The sequence below is a fragment of the Phalacrocorax aristotelis genome, chromosome 16, assembly GCF_949628215.1.
Source record: "Phalacrocorax aristotelis chromosome 16, bGulAri2.1, whole genome shotgun sequence".
Classification (NCBI taxonomy): Eukaryota; Metazoa; Chordata; class Aves; order Suliformes; family Phalacrocoracidae; genus Phalacrocorax; species Phalacrocorax aristotelis.
In genome coordinates, this window is record NC_134291.1 from 8,305,274 (window position 1) to 8,320,496 (window position 15,223).

Sequence of the window (15,223 nt, forward strand, 5' to 3'; positions counted from 1 at the left end):
GTGCTGGGCATGGGAAAGACTCCTGTCCCGTGCTCTCTGTGACACACGTCTGACCCCCCGGCTCCCTTCCTTCCCCATCCGTGTAGGTGGTGAGTGGGTCTCACCTGCTTCCAGTTTGACTCACAAATCGCTACTTTTTAACATAAGGGAGATGTTTCCCCCTAAAAATGCAACACGCGCTGCCCACAATGCTGGAGCACGGAGGGGACGGGCACACGTTAGTGTCTTCAGAAATGGCGCACAGGGCTTCGGCGTGTGCTCGGCTCCGTCCCAGCTGCTCCTGTCCCGACCCCAGCGCCCTGCATGGCAAATGGGACGGTGGCCGCCTGCTCCACTGCGAGCCCGAACCCGGGATGCTCCCAGCACTGCACCCCGCTGCTGCGGGATGAGGCAGGAGGCAGGCGACCCGGATCCCAGCCACGCTGCCCAAAGGGCCTAAAGTCTGTGGGGACTATCTTGTGCTCACACCCCAACTTGCACCATCGCATCCCTTTCCCATAAGGGGATCGAGGCCTTTTGTGCAAACAAAGGGCTTCAAAACTTCAGCACCAAACCGGAGCGGGCTCGCAGAGCGCCCACCATGGAAGGTGGGGGGCACACGGACACCCAAACAGGCTCCCGGTGCCGCTCACCGAGGGCAGCGCCGGCAGCACGGAGTAAGGCGGGGGCGATGCGGGGGCGATGCGGGGGCGATGCGGGGGCTCTCCCCCCTTTGCACCGGCAGAGTTTTTGCTGCTGCCGCCGCTCTACCCCCGCTCCTCCGCCCGGAGACCCCCGGGGCGCAGCGCCCCCCCCCCCCCCGCAGCGCGGCCCCGGCCCGGCCGAACCGGCGGGGACCTGCCGCGCCCGGCCCCGGTCCCGGCCCGGCCCGGCCGCCCCCCGCGGGGCCCGCAGGCAGCCGGGGGGGAGCCCGGAGCGCTCCGGCAGGTGCCGGCCGGGGGTGCCGGGAGCGGGGCCGGCCCCGGGGAGGGGAGGGGGGCCGCGGTGCCCGCCGCCAGCACCGCCCCTCCGCCGCACACGCGGAGCCGGCGCCGCCGCTGGGGCGAGCCGGGCCCGGCGCGCACATGGCGCTGCGGAGCCGCCGGCGGAGACCGGCTCCAGCCGGTATATAAGGGCTGGGAGCGAGCGCAGAGCAGCCGCCGCCGCGGGCAGCGGGAGCAGCAGCGGCCGGAGGCCGGCGGGCAGCGGGGCCCCCTCCTCTCGCCGCCGCCCCGCCGAGGGTCTCCCGCCCGCCCTGCCCCGGCCATGGGCAGCCCCTAGCCCCGCCGCAGCACCCAGCGCCGCCCGGTGAGTGGGCTCCCGCCCGGGACTCCGGGGGGGGGGGGGGGGCTTTGTTTGGCTTTTTTCTTTTAATTAAGATTAATTTTTTTTTATTTTTCCTGCCTTTTTTTTTTTTTTAATTTTGCGTCCACGCGCACCCCTCCTCCCCTTTTCCGCATCCCTTTATTTTTAGCCGGCGGCCCCGGCGCCCGCCGAGGAGCCGGTGCGGCGGTGGCGATGCAGAAATCAGGTCTGAAATGTTCGGAAAGTGATGCAGGGAAGGGGGGGGGTGGGCACGCCGGGCCCCCGAGCTCTGGCTTTTTAATTTTTTTTTTTCTTTCTCTATTCGCAATTTAATTTTTAAATGTACATAACGTGCGCCAACGTTTGTGGGTTTTTTCTTTCTTCTCCCCCCGCTTCTAAATAGCGTGCTTTCTTCTAATCTAATCCCCCCCATTCCTTGTGCAGTGACACAGGAATTCATCGCAGCCCCGGTGCCCCTCTCTCGAGGGGGTATCCAGGCACTTCCCACAAACTTTGGGCAGAGGCTCAACTCCCGCCTGGGCACACGGCGGTGGTCCTGCCTGCGCCCCCCGGCCGGCTGCAGCAGAGCCAGGACGGAGGCACCGCCGGAGGGATGCTGGAGCCCACGCCTCGCTCCATCCCTTGGCAGAAAAGCCCCCAAGGGCTTTTCTTCAAGCCATACACCAGCCTTGACCCACCGTGCAGCACTGCAGAGGGATCGGCGGGGTGCTGAGGCTCCCCTGCCCTGCTCAGGGGACCCCTTGGGTGGGCCCCTGCATCACCCACCCCGGCCAGGCTCCCGTGGGTCGCTCGCGGGTCCCTGGTGGGTGCCGGTGCCACCGGGAACGCGCACGCACTCGCCTGGTCCTCCGTGAGAAGTTCCCCAGTGGGATGGGGAAGCATTGCCGGAGCTGCTCGGGCTTCCTCTGCCGAGAAAGTCGTGCCGATGATCTGGAGTATAAAATGGAGGAGGGAAATGCCTGGTGGCTGCTGGGGATGGCAGCGTGGAGAGGAAACGTGCTGCCTGCAAGAGCCGCAGGTTCACACTGTGCCTGGGACACCGTGGGTGTGGGGCTGGAGGCAGCCCACGGGATGGGGGGCCAGCAGCGCCCGGGGCAGCAGCCCACGGCCACCTCACGGTCCCCTCCCGGGGTGGCCACTGGGAGCCAACGCCAGGGCTTGACCCCGGCACTGTCCCCCGCACAGGTGTGGCGGTGCTCGGCTTCGGTGAGGAGCCCTGCACAGGACAAAAAACGCCCCTGTGCATCCACAGCGCCCAGGTGATGCCGAGCAGGGCTGAAGAGATCCCCCTGTGCCCTATGGGCTAATCCCCTCCAGCCCCCTGGCAGCCCTTAGGGCTTCAGCTGCCTCCCGCCCTGGGGGGTGGCGGTGACCCCGAAGGCTGCAGGGGACAGCACGGCGAGGCGGTGGCAGTGGGGGTGTCCCCACCCCCTGTTGCACTGTGGGCTTGGCAGCCCTGGAGCAGCCATTTTGGGGAGCGGGCAGGCTCCTGAGTGTCATCCTGAGTGCCAGCGGCCACTCGGTGGGGGTAGGACACTCCAGGGTGCAATGCTGGGTTGTATCATCGACAGACCCTGCAGCAAACGGGTGGCACCAAGGTGTCACTGGCCACCTCGGGCCAGGCAGGAGGGTGCGGCAGGGAGGACAGGGGCTCCTGGGGAGTTCTGCAGCTCCACCAGCCCGTGGTGGGTCCCATGGTGGATCTTTCACGAACTGCATTCATCCACCCCCACGCACTGAAATACAGATGACAGCTCCCGGGCGCTGGGTTTTGCTGATGAGAACAGCTCTGCCTGGGTGCTGAGTAGAGAGTTTCTGGTCCTGGGCTTAAAGGGCACCAGCAGAATTAAGCCTGGTGGGGTGACCAAGGCAGAAACTTCAGCCCAGCTCTTGCACTTAATCCCTCGGCAGCACAGGGACCGGCTAGTGGTGCCTTAGTGATGTTACAGCTCCTAGGCCATGCCTCTTTCAGCAAAATTCATCTTAAACTGACGCCTGGCTCTTTCTCCCCTCTTTTCCAGATTAAAAAATGACTGTCAAGGCTGTAAAAATGCCGTGCACCGCTCCAAATGTATATACTAAAGTGCCTGACGGAGGATGGGGTTGGACAATTGCTTTTGCTTTCTTCTTTGTGGAAGCTCTAACGTACGGCATTATAAAATCATTTGGTGTCTTCTTTAATGACCTGATGGAAAGCTTTGATGAAACCAACAGTAGGATATCCTGGATAATATCCATATGTGTGTTTGTACAGACCTTCACAGGTAAGAGTAAGAGGTGTTCAGCATGAGTGCAAGGGGCAGTTGTGCTGCTGACTCAGCGCATGAGGACCTGGTACCTGTGATTTTTTGTGTCTCTAATGGCTTCATTATAAATAACAACCATGAAGCCCAGAGGCCGCATGCTCTTGAAATGCCAAGAAATGTCTGTCTCAGCCTGGCAATCCCTCTGAGCCCTGACTCTCATCCTTCTGCATAGTACAGGGATGTGGTCCATGTCGCTGATCCTGGCCTGGCCACTTAACTTATCAGCAAGGGGTGTAAAAAAAAGAGTTTTGAAACCTAACTCTAGTGAAAAGGACTGGAAATAACTTGAGCATCACTGAAATCCACTGGTGTCTGTGGATGCTGCTGCAGATTTGTCCCAGGCTGCCATGCACCCATCTTAGTCTCTTCTGATGATTTTTAGCACATCCTAAATGCCGTGAGCTTTGCAGTGCTCCAGGGATGGCTCCAGGGTGATGCTCTGCTATGTGAGGCCAACTGGCAGGGGAGGAGGCATGTCACAGGGACCTGGGCAGGGGTACGAGAAGCACTGCTGAAGGAGATGGTAGCTGGTAAAGTTGTTGATTTGCGTGTTGACTGCTGCTCTCTTCCTCTCCCACCCATCCAGCTCCTCTGTCAACGGTCCTCAGCAATCGCTTCGGCCACCGCTTCGTGGTGATGGCTGGAGGGTTGCTGATCAGCACCGGCATGGTCACTGCCTCCTTCGCCCGCACTGTTGTGGACATGTATGTCACCATCGGCGTCATCTCTGGTGAGTCGTCCTATTCCTGTACCTGCCAAATGCTTTGCTCGCTCCTGCAGCTTCCCGCAAGCGCAGCTCTGGCCATGGTGGGTTTTATGCCCCACAACAGTGCAGTTGCTTGAGAAATGCTGCTGCCCCCTCTGAGCTGTGCTGCCCTTCCCCATAGAAGTGATGACCTGGGCTGAAGGCTTGGCCTTCTGCCCTGTGTCACCCTGGGGACACCTTGGGGCTTGGTCCTGCAGACCACGGTGCTAGTGCTGATTGCTTCTGATTGACTGGGATCACTGGGGACATGAAAGCTGTCCACGGGGTCAAATCCTCTAACCTCTCCCTTTATTTTTTTTTCCCTGATACTTTTCCCCCTCTCCAATCTGGCCTGGATGTCCTGCTCACATCCGCGGCCGGGAGCTTGCCTTGCTTAGGGGAGCAATTGCTATAGCCTCAAACTCATTAAGCAGAAGAGGTCCTCAAAATGGACCCTGCTGACTGTTGGGGAAAAGAAGGAATTATCTAGCAGGTTTGGGAGGTTGGGTCTCTTGTTTTCATTTTTCTTTTTTTCTCTTTTCCCCACTCCAATTTAAAAAAAATAACATTCTGGTTTCCCCAATGATTTTTTTCCAGGGTGACTTGCTGAGTTGGCCGAAATGATACTGTAATCTCGCCACTGGGAAAGCTGACTTAACGTGTTCTCTCATCGGTGTTTCCCTCTCCCTTACTTGTTGTTATGGCAATTTTTGGCATTTATTCACAGGCCTTGGATACTGCCTCTCTTTCCTCCCGACTGTCACCATTTTATCACAGTATTTTGACAAAAGACGTTCGCTGGTCACAGCAGTGGCATCTACAGGGGAATGTTTTGCTGTTTTCTCCTTTGCACCAGGTACAGTGCTTGAACGCTGTAAGATCATACGTGCATGCCTAAAGCACAGTGCTGCTCCAGTCCTTTTCCCAAGCAAATGCGAACTAAAGGCCACCAGTACGCGGGTGCTCGTGGACCTTCCCGTGAGCTGCTAAAGCCCACAGGTGGTTGCTCACATGCCTGTGGCACTCGTGCCCTGCAGGCAGGGTTACAAGTAATCCTAGAGACTGGTCTAATGATGCCCAAGCTCTCCCCAGCATCCCCTGCCAGAGCAGGACATGCCTCACTGATATGCAGCCCGCCGGGTTCCCTATATAGATCTAGCAGGCTAAAAATAAGACTGAGAGAAACTTCAGCTATTTAAAACATGCACAGTACACATAACCGCTCCTAAAGGTTAGCGGGCTTGTGCTTAGCACAGGCTGCTGAACTGCCCCAGCCTTCTGGGGACCTGTCCCCAGACAGCGTGTCCCTATCACTGCCTGTCCTCTGCAGTTCAGGTTGTCTTCTGCTGTGCATGCTTGCTTTTGGCCAATACCTATTGCACAGCAGCTTTGATTGCAAATGAAGGCTTGTAATTAAGCAGTGACACGCACCTCTGAGTAGAGCTAAGACTTCCTCTAGTAGCTGGTTTCAGGGTGGGGTCAGCTAAGAGAGGAAACTCGAATGTTGAGTTTGCTTTCATTCACTAAAAATAACACCACCTTCGTCCTCCTGCATCCAAGACTCGCTGGGACCTCAAAAGTGGCTACCTAGAGGATAGCTTCTTCTAGCTGATGTCAAATGCAACTTCTAGCTCTCGTCTGCTGCAGCTGATGGGAGGAACGTGGGTGCCAGGCCCCTGGGTGACCCTGCGCAGGAGGGACCCCTGGTCAGCCTCTGCAAGAGCTGAGGTGCCTGGGACCCTCCAGTGATGAAGCTTCAGTTACTTCCCTAGCTGTAAATTTGGATAGTGCCTTGGTGTGACTGCAGGCTCTTCTAGTTATGCTTTCTTCTTCTGTCCTCTTCCCTCAGCAATTACTGCTTTGAAGGAGCAGATTGGCTGGAGATACAGCCTCCTTTCTGTCGGGGTGCTCCAGCTAAGCATAGTCATCTGCGGATCGCTGCTGCGACCCATTATCATCAAAGAGCAAGAAGAAGTGAAAGCACAGCCTCCAGAAGAGCCCACGGAGACAAAGTACATGCTTGAAAACGAGCAAACACGCACCTCAATAGAGTCCATAGACTCAGGAGTAGAAATAACTACCTCACCCAGCAATGTGCCTGGAAACACCAAAGCAGAGCTGAAAAATGAAGAACCAAAGGAACATGTACAGATACTTGTTGAAAATAACAGCACCCTTCCAGAACCAAAAACCAAACTACTGGACTTTTCTGTGATGAGAGACTATAGCTTTATCTGTTATGCATTCTTTGGCCTGTTTGCTACCCTGGGCTTCTTTGCTCCCTCCCTCTACATCATTCCCCTGAGTCTCAGCCTTGGCATTGGCAAAGACCACTCGGCATACATACTGTCTGCCATGGCAATCGCAGAGGTCTTTGGAAGAATTTCAGCTGGCTGGGTTCTCAACAAAAAGCCCATCCGCAAGATCTACATCGAACTCATCTGCGTTGTTCTGCTGTCTGTAGCGTTGTTTGCCTTCCCTTTCGCCTCCGAATTCTGGGGCTTGATGACATGTAGCATATTTTTTGGGTTCATGCTCGGAACGGTAGCGGGCACGCATATTCCCCTCCTGGCAGAAGATGACGTGGTTGGCATTGCAAAGATGTCTTCTGCAGCTGGAGTCTATGTCTTCATTCAAAGCTTAGCTGGGTTGGCCGGACCACCCCTTGCAGGTAACTCTTAAAACTTTCTTCTTTTGGTATGTTTGACAGCTGTTGGTTCTGATCTCTGTCCAGAAAGTGTTCTAGCAGCACTAATCATAGTACTATCCTAAAAGCCCTGCAACCAGTATTAGGAGGCTCTCGGAGCCAGAAGACTGCTGCAGTGCAGCTCTGCAGAGTCCCATCGATGAGGCAGTCTCTACTGAGGAACCTCAGAGTGAAGGAAAATACTGCAGTGCTACCCTGATCCTGTTAGAAACCTAAAACTGGCATCACTTCAGGCTCTAGCAAATGGTAGAAACAAATAGCTTTCGCTGTGCGTGTGTTGCTGCCATACACCGCAGAAAGGTGAAGTCTTTATCATAATAAATAGATGCCTGATGCATTTCAGGCTTAGCCTCCCTGTAGTGCCTGAAGGGTTCTGACTTGCCTGAAGATGACACTACATACCCCTGAACACAATGTTTTTACTTTTTTTAAGATAGCATCTGTTTGCTGTTGAGTATCTTTTGATTGCAAATAAAATGATGCAGTGGTATGCGGATTAAAAATCCTATAGGAGGGATGGATGGGCAAGGAAGAGGGAGAGTCAGTGGTGGCTAACTGCTGTAAATGTGTTTTCCATAGGTGTCTTAGTGGATACGACACAGAACTACAGCTCAGCCTTCTACTCCTGTGCTGCTGGCATGGTCCTGGGTGCTGTGTTTCTGTCCTTGGTGAGACCGTGCAAGGCTGGGCTGTGCCACCGCCAGCAGCAGTGCGCAGAGGAGAGTGCGGCGGAGGTCGTACCAGACCTACCAGATGACTTTATTGAAATGGATATTGGAAAAGCAGAAAATTCAGGAAAAGGCTGTGACAGTGTGGCATAAAAAAAACCCACCCTGTTCCGTCTCCATCTAATGTACTCGGCATAAGACTAGGGAAAATGTCAGCTCTGCTCCATGTTTTAAAAATACATTCTAAAGGGAATGTGAAATTTTAAATGTGAACAGTTGCTACCAACAACTTTTTTTTTTTTTATTATAACGAACTTTTTTAACCAACAATGGAAAGCTCCATAGAAAATACGGATAGCCACATAACTTCTGTTTAGCATGAAGATGTGATGCACACTCCCGCTTTCCTGATAACAAGCATAGGTAAAGGTTTGATCCCAGAAAAAACTGAGAACAACAGAGGCAGCTCAGCCTCCGACTGTCCTCACCCACCCCCTACTGCAAATTCCACGCAGACAAGAAACCGAAGATATGAACTGGAGATGAGCATTTCATACACCACCAGTAGCCACCTGAATCTTCTTCTGGAAGAATATGGACTCATGTTTTAGATTTGAGGAGAAGACTAGGCTAGACAGCTGATTTAAACCATTGCTAGTGTTCTTCTAATTAACTTGAACGTCACAAATGCTGGGAAATCGGAGGCTCCGTGTGTCTTTATGGCCAGTTATTACTGCACATATTTTATAAGATAATTTTTCTTCTCCCAGTTGGTATCCTTAGAACTGTTTTGCTATTGATAGTCAGATCTGATGTACTGTTTCTAATTTAACTAGTATTTATTAATTTATTGTAAGATTGTTAAAGGAGGTTAGCTTAAGTAACAGGAGAGGAAAAATCATCTTTTGCATAATGGAAAACTGTCTTTACATCAACCTCTTCAATGCCTATCCTGTATTGCTAGCTTGTGAAATTGTTGGGAAACTTACTCTTACAGCATAGAGTGTAGCTGTTTTTAATAGGTAGGTCTTGGGTAACCCAGTGGAGAAAAGGAGGAGAGAGAGAAAGAGAGGAGAAAAAAAAAAACCAACCAAACAAAACCCCACAACCCTATCCAGCATCTCTTTCCCTAAGGCCTCAGCTGGTGCCAATGGTCCTAGCTCTGCTGCTGTAACCACAGGGAGGATCTGGCCCAGTATGTCTTAATGTACCCGAAACCTTCACTTACAGGTGCACAAGGAAATCTTTGCCGCAACACCGAATGACTGTGGAAACCCCCACGTTCCCCAGCCCCTTGCAGTCTGCTCCCCGCATCTGCCAGCCCCGTGGGCATGGGGCGGCTGGTCTGAGCCGTTCACCCTTCCTGGCTCTCCCCGCTCCCCCAAAGTCAGCAAGAGGCTTTTTTTTTGCTGCTGACTTCAGTGAGAAATGAACTGGAGCCTGTGCACATTGAAAGCGTGAAGGGACTGATAAGAGACAATGTACTAGCTGTTCATTTAGTCTTAATGGGAGAGATTCCTACTCACGGTGACACAAGCTTGCTCACCCCACCTATATGCATCTTAACGCCTCTAGGCAACTCAGGGGGACAAATAAAATGAGTCTGTCGTGGTTTTGGAAAAAAACCAAATCAACATGTCTGTGTATGTAAGTGGAAGTGGCATCATACGTTACCTGCTCCACTGACCTGTCTGTATTTTACCAGCCATAGAAATGTGGGACAATCTGTAAAAAAACAAACAAACAAAAACGAAAACCCCCACCACCCCATAACCCTCCTTTTGGGTAGGTGCTTGATTTGTTTTTTTCTGTCTTAGATGTCCAAAAGAAAAGAAACAGGCACTCTTGCAACCAAGTGGCTAGAGCAATTCATCCTCACTGCCTGAGACCTGCGGTCTCGTGTCCTTCCTCTGCCTCAGCACTTTATCATGGCCAGCAGAACCTCGCTGTATTGCACCCAGGACTGGAAGACCCCTTACAGAGAACTACAGTTTTGTGAATCAGTGAGTAGATGAACAAATAACAATGTTGCATTAAGATGTACTTTTTATTTATTGTTAATTTATGATACTTCAAGCATTTTGGTAAATGTTCTGTAGACTATAATTGTAAGATTATTGAAGTCTTTGTGATATGAGACCTCACTACAGCACTTTGCTATTACAACTCTGCTTGGAAGTGGAATAAGGCCTCCAGGTTTTGTGTGTGTGGAAGCTCCCTGTTCTGCAGATTTGCGAGGTTCTACTGTAATTTAATTTTTTTTTTTTTACAACAATGTCCAATACAGATCAAATAACATGTTTGTCACTGACCTCACAGTACATTTCTGTTCCTGTTTGTGTCGTGGCACGAGCAGGGGGGAGCGAGTGAGTATGTGTGTGTGCGGGTACAGAAGACCCAGAAGCAGGCTTTAATGCGTTCAAAGCAGGATTTACTGATTTGTTTGTAACGTACCTAGTGGACTCTGGAAATACTCTAAAACACTGAGTTTTGCAATAAACTTTCTTTTTTTTTTTCCTCTTTTCTTTTTTCTTTATTAAAAAAAAAAGTAAACTTTCCTCCTCTCCCTCCCTAGGACAGGGCTGGGTCATCCTTGCCCGGGGGAGGGGTGTTGCGGGGTGCAGCCCCCTGCTTCCCCTCCCCAAGGGCTCTTGGCAGCGTGGCTGTCACATGCTGCTTCCTCAGCCTGAAGCCGCGTGTTTACCCTGCAAATTGGGCAATCCTACCTCCTTTTAAATGAGTTGCGTGGAAGCTGGTAGATTAGCGCTGACCTCAAGGGTACTCTTGTAAACCCTTACCCGGGGCGGCCTGATTAGAAGGAGCCTTTTCTTTTTCGAGTGGTAACTGAATTGGTGGCATTTAGGAACATTCTCCTCATGTCTTCAAGAAGCATGCAATCATGTAATTATTTTATCATCCCTCTGAATTGCAGAATACTTTCTCCATGCCAGGCAAGGCAGCTCATGTATCAGAAATCAAGCTACTAAATAGCAGGATAGTTGCACTAAAGGGCAATTTTCTCTCTCTCAAACCTTATTTCTTTCTACACCAGCTGAGCTACGCCCTTCCCTGCTTAGCCCGTAATGCCTAGCATCACCAAACCCTACAAGGAGTAACGGTGCCACGTTGCCTAATTCCAAATATCAGTGCATGTGTTAGACTTGGAAATTAACTCCTTGTTGAAGGACTCATCATGCCACTGATATGTATTAAGAGCAATTTCTTTTCATTCTGGTTGTAGAAGTTCTAGAACAGAGGTGATCACACATGCAAGTGGAGCAGACTTAATGCAAATACCAAAGTCCTGGGATGCTGATCTGTCTCCAAATTTGACTCTGGCTCACTTACAGCAGTGAAAAAACATTATTTGCGACAGCTTCCTCAAAACAACCCCCCCCCCCCCAAAAAAAAAAAAAAGGCATTACAAAGGCTGCATGCTGTTCACATAAATAAAAGCACATAAAACTGTAACGCTATCAGATGTCTCCCTGCACAGAAACAATTTCGAGTAATTTTTCCCACCTGGTTTAAATTAATTGCCCACAACCTCCTCTGTTATCCTGGTATAAAGGCATTAAGGACAGAATAAAATAGCATAATACTACTTATTTTTATACAGTAGCATTGTGTATCTACTTTGTACTGGTAAGTAAGAGTACAACATGGGGCAAAACTCGCTTCTGCAAGCCTCGGTATTCCTCTCAAAAGTGGTTGTATAAACTCTTGTAGTCAATGAGGCCAGTGCCAGCCAAATGTAAATAAAGGAAATTACACAAGGTCAGCTTGCAGAAGGACAAAAAGCCCTCAGACAGTAGGTAACTACCCTTTCTGAAGCAGAAAGGAAGCTGTACAGTGGGGTTGTTTGTTGTTTTGGGGTCTTTAAAAAAAAAAACAAATACAACCGACAAAATAATTTTTCCATTTGAAATTCAAAGGAAGGGCAACCTCTTGTTCTTTTTCACTTATTTTAGATAAGCCAACATCAGGTACCTAACAGGACAAATGAATCCTTAAAAATAGCTAAACTGGTTTTGGAAAAAAAGTGAAGTAGGTGCTTACAAAACAGCTCAAATGTTTTAATGCTTCCTTTCAGATGTTACTTGTTAGCATCTGAGATCATAATTTTCCAGCTGCCCGTAGTAAACATGACCTGAATTTTCACAGTGATGCAAGCCCAAGCAGCAGCCTTCCTCCCTCCCTCTTTAAAGCTCATCTTAAAGACGCCTCACCGGTTGGGTTTAGGAGAACATCCCTTTAACTTCTGCCTTGGTTTGAAGGGTCAGAGAGAAAGCACTGCTGCCCAGAGGAATTATTTTATACTTGATGTCCACACCAAAAGACAGGACCTCTGGTTCCCACCGTCATACTGCACTGGCGATGCGTGGGAAAGGCTCCCGGGCATCCCGAGATGCCGTCAGTTTGAGAAGCCAGTTTGCAGCCGCGATGCATGCGTGCCTCCCACTGATCCAGGCGACCTCTGGGGATCCTGGCAGCAAAACAGTTTTCCCCTCCCCAGTTTCACTCACATGGACTTTTACTTGCAGGATTTTCAATTTCGTGGCTGCGCTAGCACAAAGCTCACTCTTGCAAATTGCAGTAAGTCAACTAGTAAATCAAATGCAAACCCCCATCCTCCTTCCTACTGCAGTTGTCAAGCTCCAGTTACAACAATTTGTGGTAAAATATTACTTACCAGCACTTTGGCCCATGTGAGCAGCTCTGCCTCTCTAAAGACAGCCCCCTAAATCACTGCTTTGTCACAGAAGCCACAAGCATAACCAAAAGACTTATTACACACAGACATTATGAGAACAAGGCCAAGGAGACAATAGTTTCCCTCACTTCCTTTTTGTCAAAGCTTTCATTAATGTTGTGAACGTCTTTTTCTACTTTATCTGCTGTCGGCTACTTGCCGCAGTCAGTCTGGCAGAGGAACGGCCCAAACCAGCCCCAAAGAGCCTGAGCGGCGGCGAGACCGAGTCGGGCGATGGCGAACGGGGGTGCTGAGCATCACCCTGTGCTCCTGCTTCAGCAGCCTGCTCTCCCCAGTGACACTGCCTTTCTGCTCCGCTAATTCACTTTAATCTCCGCCGGCTTGTGCTATAGGAAGCTATCAAAGCATTTTAAGCACTTCAAGCACATCAAGGCTTTTGCACTTTGCTGTTGATGTGGCTGGTATTTTTTTTTAATGTTGCAAAATGAGACAAAGACCCAAAATCACCAGTGAAGAGCAAAGACCATTTGCAGAGTTATACCTGGGGTTCAAGGACTGCAGGAGGCGAGCATGGGCACCCCACACAGCGCTGCCCAAGCACAGTAACAGGGTGACGCTCCCTCCTAACCTCCACTGGGCACTGAGCGAGCAGGGCCAGCTTCCCCCGCGGTGCCCTAACCCCCAGCACTACAGCCTGTATGCGTGGCCCGCGCTGCACCTCCACGCCGTGTGTGATGGTAGGGAAGGCTTCCTACAGAGGGTATAACCTGACTGTAAATGAATGACTAAATAACGCAGTGCCGGATGCACAGAACACCTGAAGGATACAGAGCTATGTGACAAGGTCTGATTCTGACACTGCCACTTGGACAAACCTGCTGCGGAAGCCTTTTTTCTGCTCCCAGGCACAGCGCTTGACCAAACTTACCCAAATCCTTCCCCTCGCAGGTCTGCGACCCTGCCTCTCTCTGCCGGCGGTGACCGCACAGCGGCTGCGTGTCCCGGCTGGAGCCGGCCCTGGCAGCCAGAGCACAGAGGGGATCTGAGGACGCCTCGACACGCATGGCCACTGCTACTCAAGATTCAGCATCCACAGGCAGGAGCTGGCACAGCAATTACTACACCTTGACATTCCCACATTGCATTCTCCTAGAGAGCCCATACCAGGTGTGAAAGCAGGCTCTGGTTTGCACGGAGGGGAGGGAGGAGCGGGGCAGTGTGCCCTCCGCAGCCTGGCACCAGAAGCCAGCCTCGCCACGGGACGGGATGCATCCCTGTGGATGCGGGACAGGATGTGCCTCTGCTGCTCCTCCAAAAGCAGCGCTGGGGGACAAGTCAGCCTTTGCTGAATATGGCAACGTGCACGCCAGGAAACTAGGAACTGGAAAACACACATGGAGCAGCAGCCTGGGCCGTGCTTGGAGCTGAACCCCCAGAAAAGCCAGCTCCTTCCCACATACCACAGGGCTCCCTGCTTGCTCTGAAATCACTCCCTTCCCCTCCTCCTGCTGCAGCCCCAGGCCTCCGGTGCAAGCTCCGAGTTTGCCCTCACCGTACCAAGTAACAGCCACCAAACGCCCCGTGTGCCTTTATCTCCCTCCCTACACACCCCAGGCTGTGGCAAGAATGGCATATCAGCATCAGCCACGCACAGCCTTGGCCCTGTGCCCCGCTGCGGGGCAGCCCCAGGCGCCAGTGGGTGCTGCAGGCCTCCCGTGCCGCAGGGATGGGCTCCTGCCAACTGGTCCCACCGAGCAAAGGGCTCCAGGCAGTTTGGCACTGCCAGGGAATGCCAGCGCGAAGCTGGGTCCCCCCCAGACGCAGTTAGAAAACCCAGAGCAAAAGCCTGTGCACTCACTGTGCAGAGCTGCCTGCCATGTTTTAGTCCTCCCCGCCTCGGCGTGATCCCGGGAGCCCCGCTCCTCCCCGTGTCCACGCCGAGGGGAGGAGCGCGGGCTGGGGAGTCCAGGCGAGGCGGCCACGCCACCGTCCCGCAGCAAAGGGCCCCCCGGCAAGACCCCGTGGGTGAGAGGGGGCACATCCCACCCCCACCTGCTCAGTACCACCAGAGGAATCTGCTCCCCGACCTCCAGCAAGCCCTTGCACGACAGACAGTCGTTCCCTTGCTGCTCACAAAACACAGCCCTTTTCTGCTCAAACATCAGCTGCACATAATCCAGCGAGGGGTTTCATCTCTGCCCTCGCTTGAAAACTCCAAACTGCACCTTGTTCAACACTCGTGTCCACCTTCAGCTGCACAGAAACGCCGCTGGCCTTGCAAGACTTCCCCTCCCTTGGTAGCTCATGAATTCCCCATACTCCACTAGAAGAAAAATACAATAAATAAACTACCTGGAAAGTAATCTGAAGGCATAAAGGCAGTTTTTCTGTTTCTTCTCCTTTTTGCTGACCGTTCTCCTCCTGCCTCCCCTGGTGAGGATCAGAGCCCTTCACAGCTTCTTCCAATATCACAATCAAGAGCACTCAGAAAAGAGAAGGTGGAAACCCACTCCCTCAACAGCAGTTAGAGCAAATCCTGATGCAAATTGATCACCCAAATATTTAAATACAAAACCATGTTCAAGCTTTAGTTTGTAAAATGTTTTCATTGACACAACCCCTATCCTTCCCAGATCTGTACCGGTACCTTTGCATCTCAAAGATTTTTATTCACTGTCTTTTGCAGAGCTTTGAATGAGAGAGGAATTTCAACCTCAGCTTTGTCTTCAGGGACTAGACACTGATCTTGCAGCCTGACCTACGTGCTGGATTTCTCCT

General features: G+C 52.0%; 2 protein-coding genes across 4 annotated transcripts in view; one reads left to right on the forward strand and one right to left on the reverse strand.

The window, feature by feature from the left end:
* The window catches only part of ARSG (arylsulfatase G), a 41,747-nt gene extending 27,338 nt beyond the window's left edge, over window positions 1-14,409 (reverse strand). Inside the window, exon 1 of one of the 2 annotated variants that reach the window (XM_075111389.1) lies at window positions 14,304-14,409. The gene's annotated coding sequence lies outside the window, so the exon portion shown is untranslated. Of the gene's footprint in view, window positions 1-2,145; window positions 2,233-14,303 lie in introns of those variants that run through there. The other variant, XM_075111392.1, reaches the window with a different exon arrangement.
* On the forward strand, window positions 994-10,247 carry SLC16A6 (solute carrier family 16 member 6). 2 transcript variants are annotated; one of them, XM_075111394.1, is made up of 6 exons: window positions 994-1,287; window positions 3,327-3,569; window positions 4,198-4,341; window positions 5,084-5,212; window positions 6,206-7,027; window positions 7,643-10,247. In XM_075111394.1, the coding sequence occupies exons 2-6, from the start codon at window positions 3,335-3,337 to the stop codon at window positions 7,882-7,884; spliced, it is 1,572 nt and encodes a 523-aa protein (XP_074967495.1). In that variant the 5' UTR covers window positions 994-1,287; window positions 3,327-3,334; the 3' UTR covers window positions 7,885-10,247. The 2 variants fall into 2 exon arrangements, with proteins under 2 accessions (XP_074967495.1, XP_074967496.1); XM_075111395.1 differs by lacking the exon at window positions 994-1,287 and adding an exon at window positions 2,185-2,323.
* Window positions 14,410-15,223: the final 814 nt, after the last annotated feature.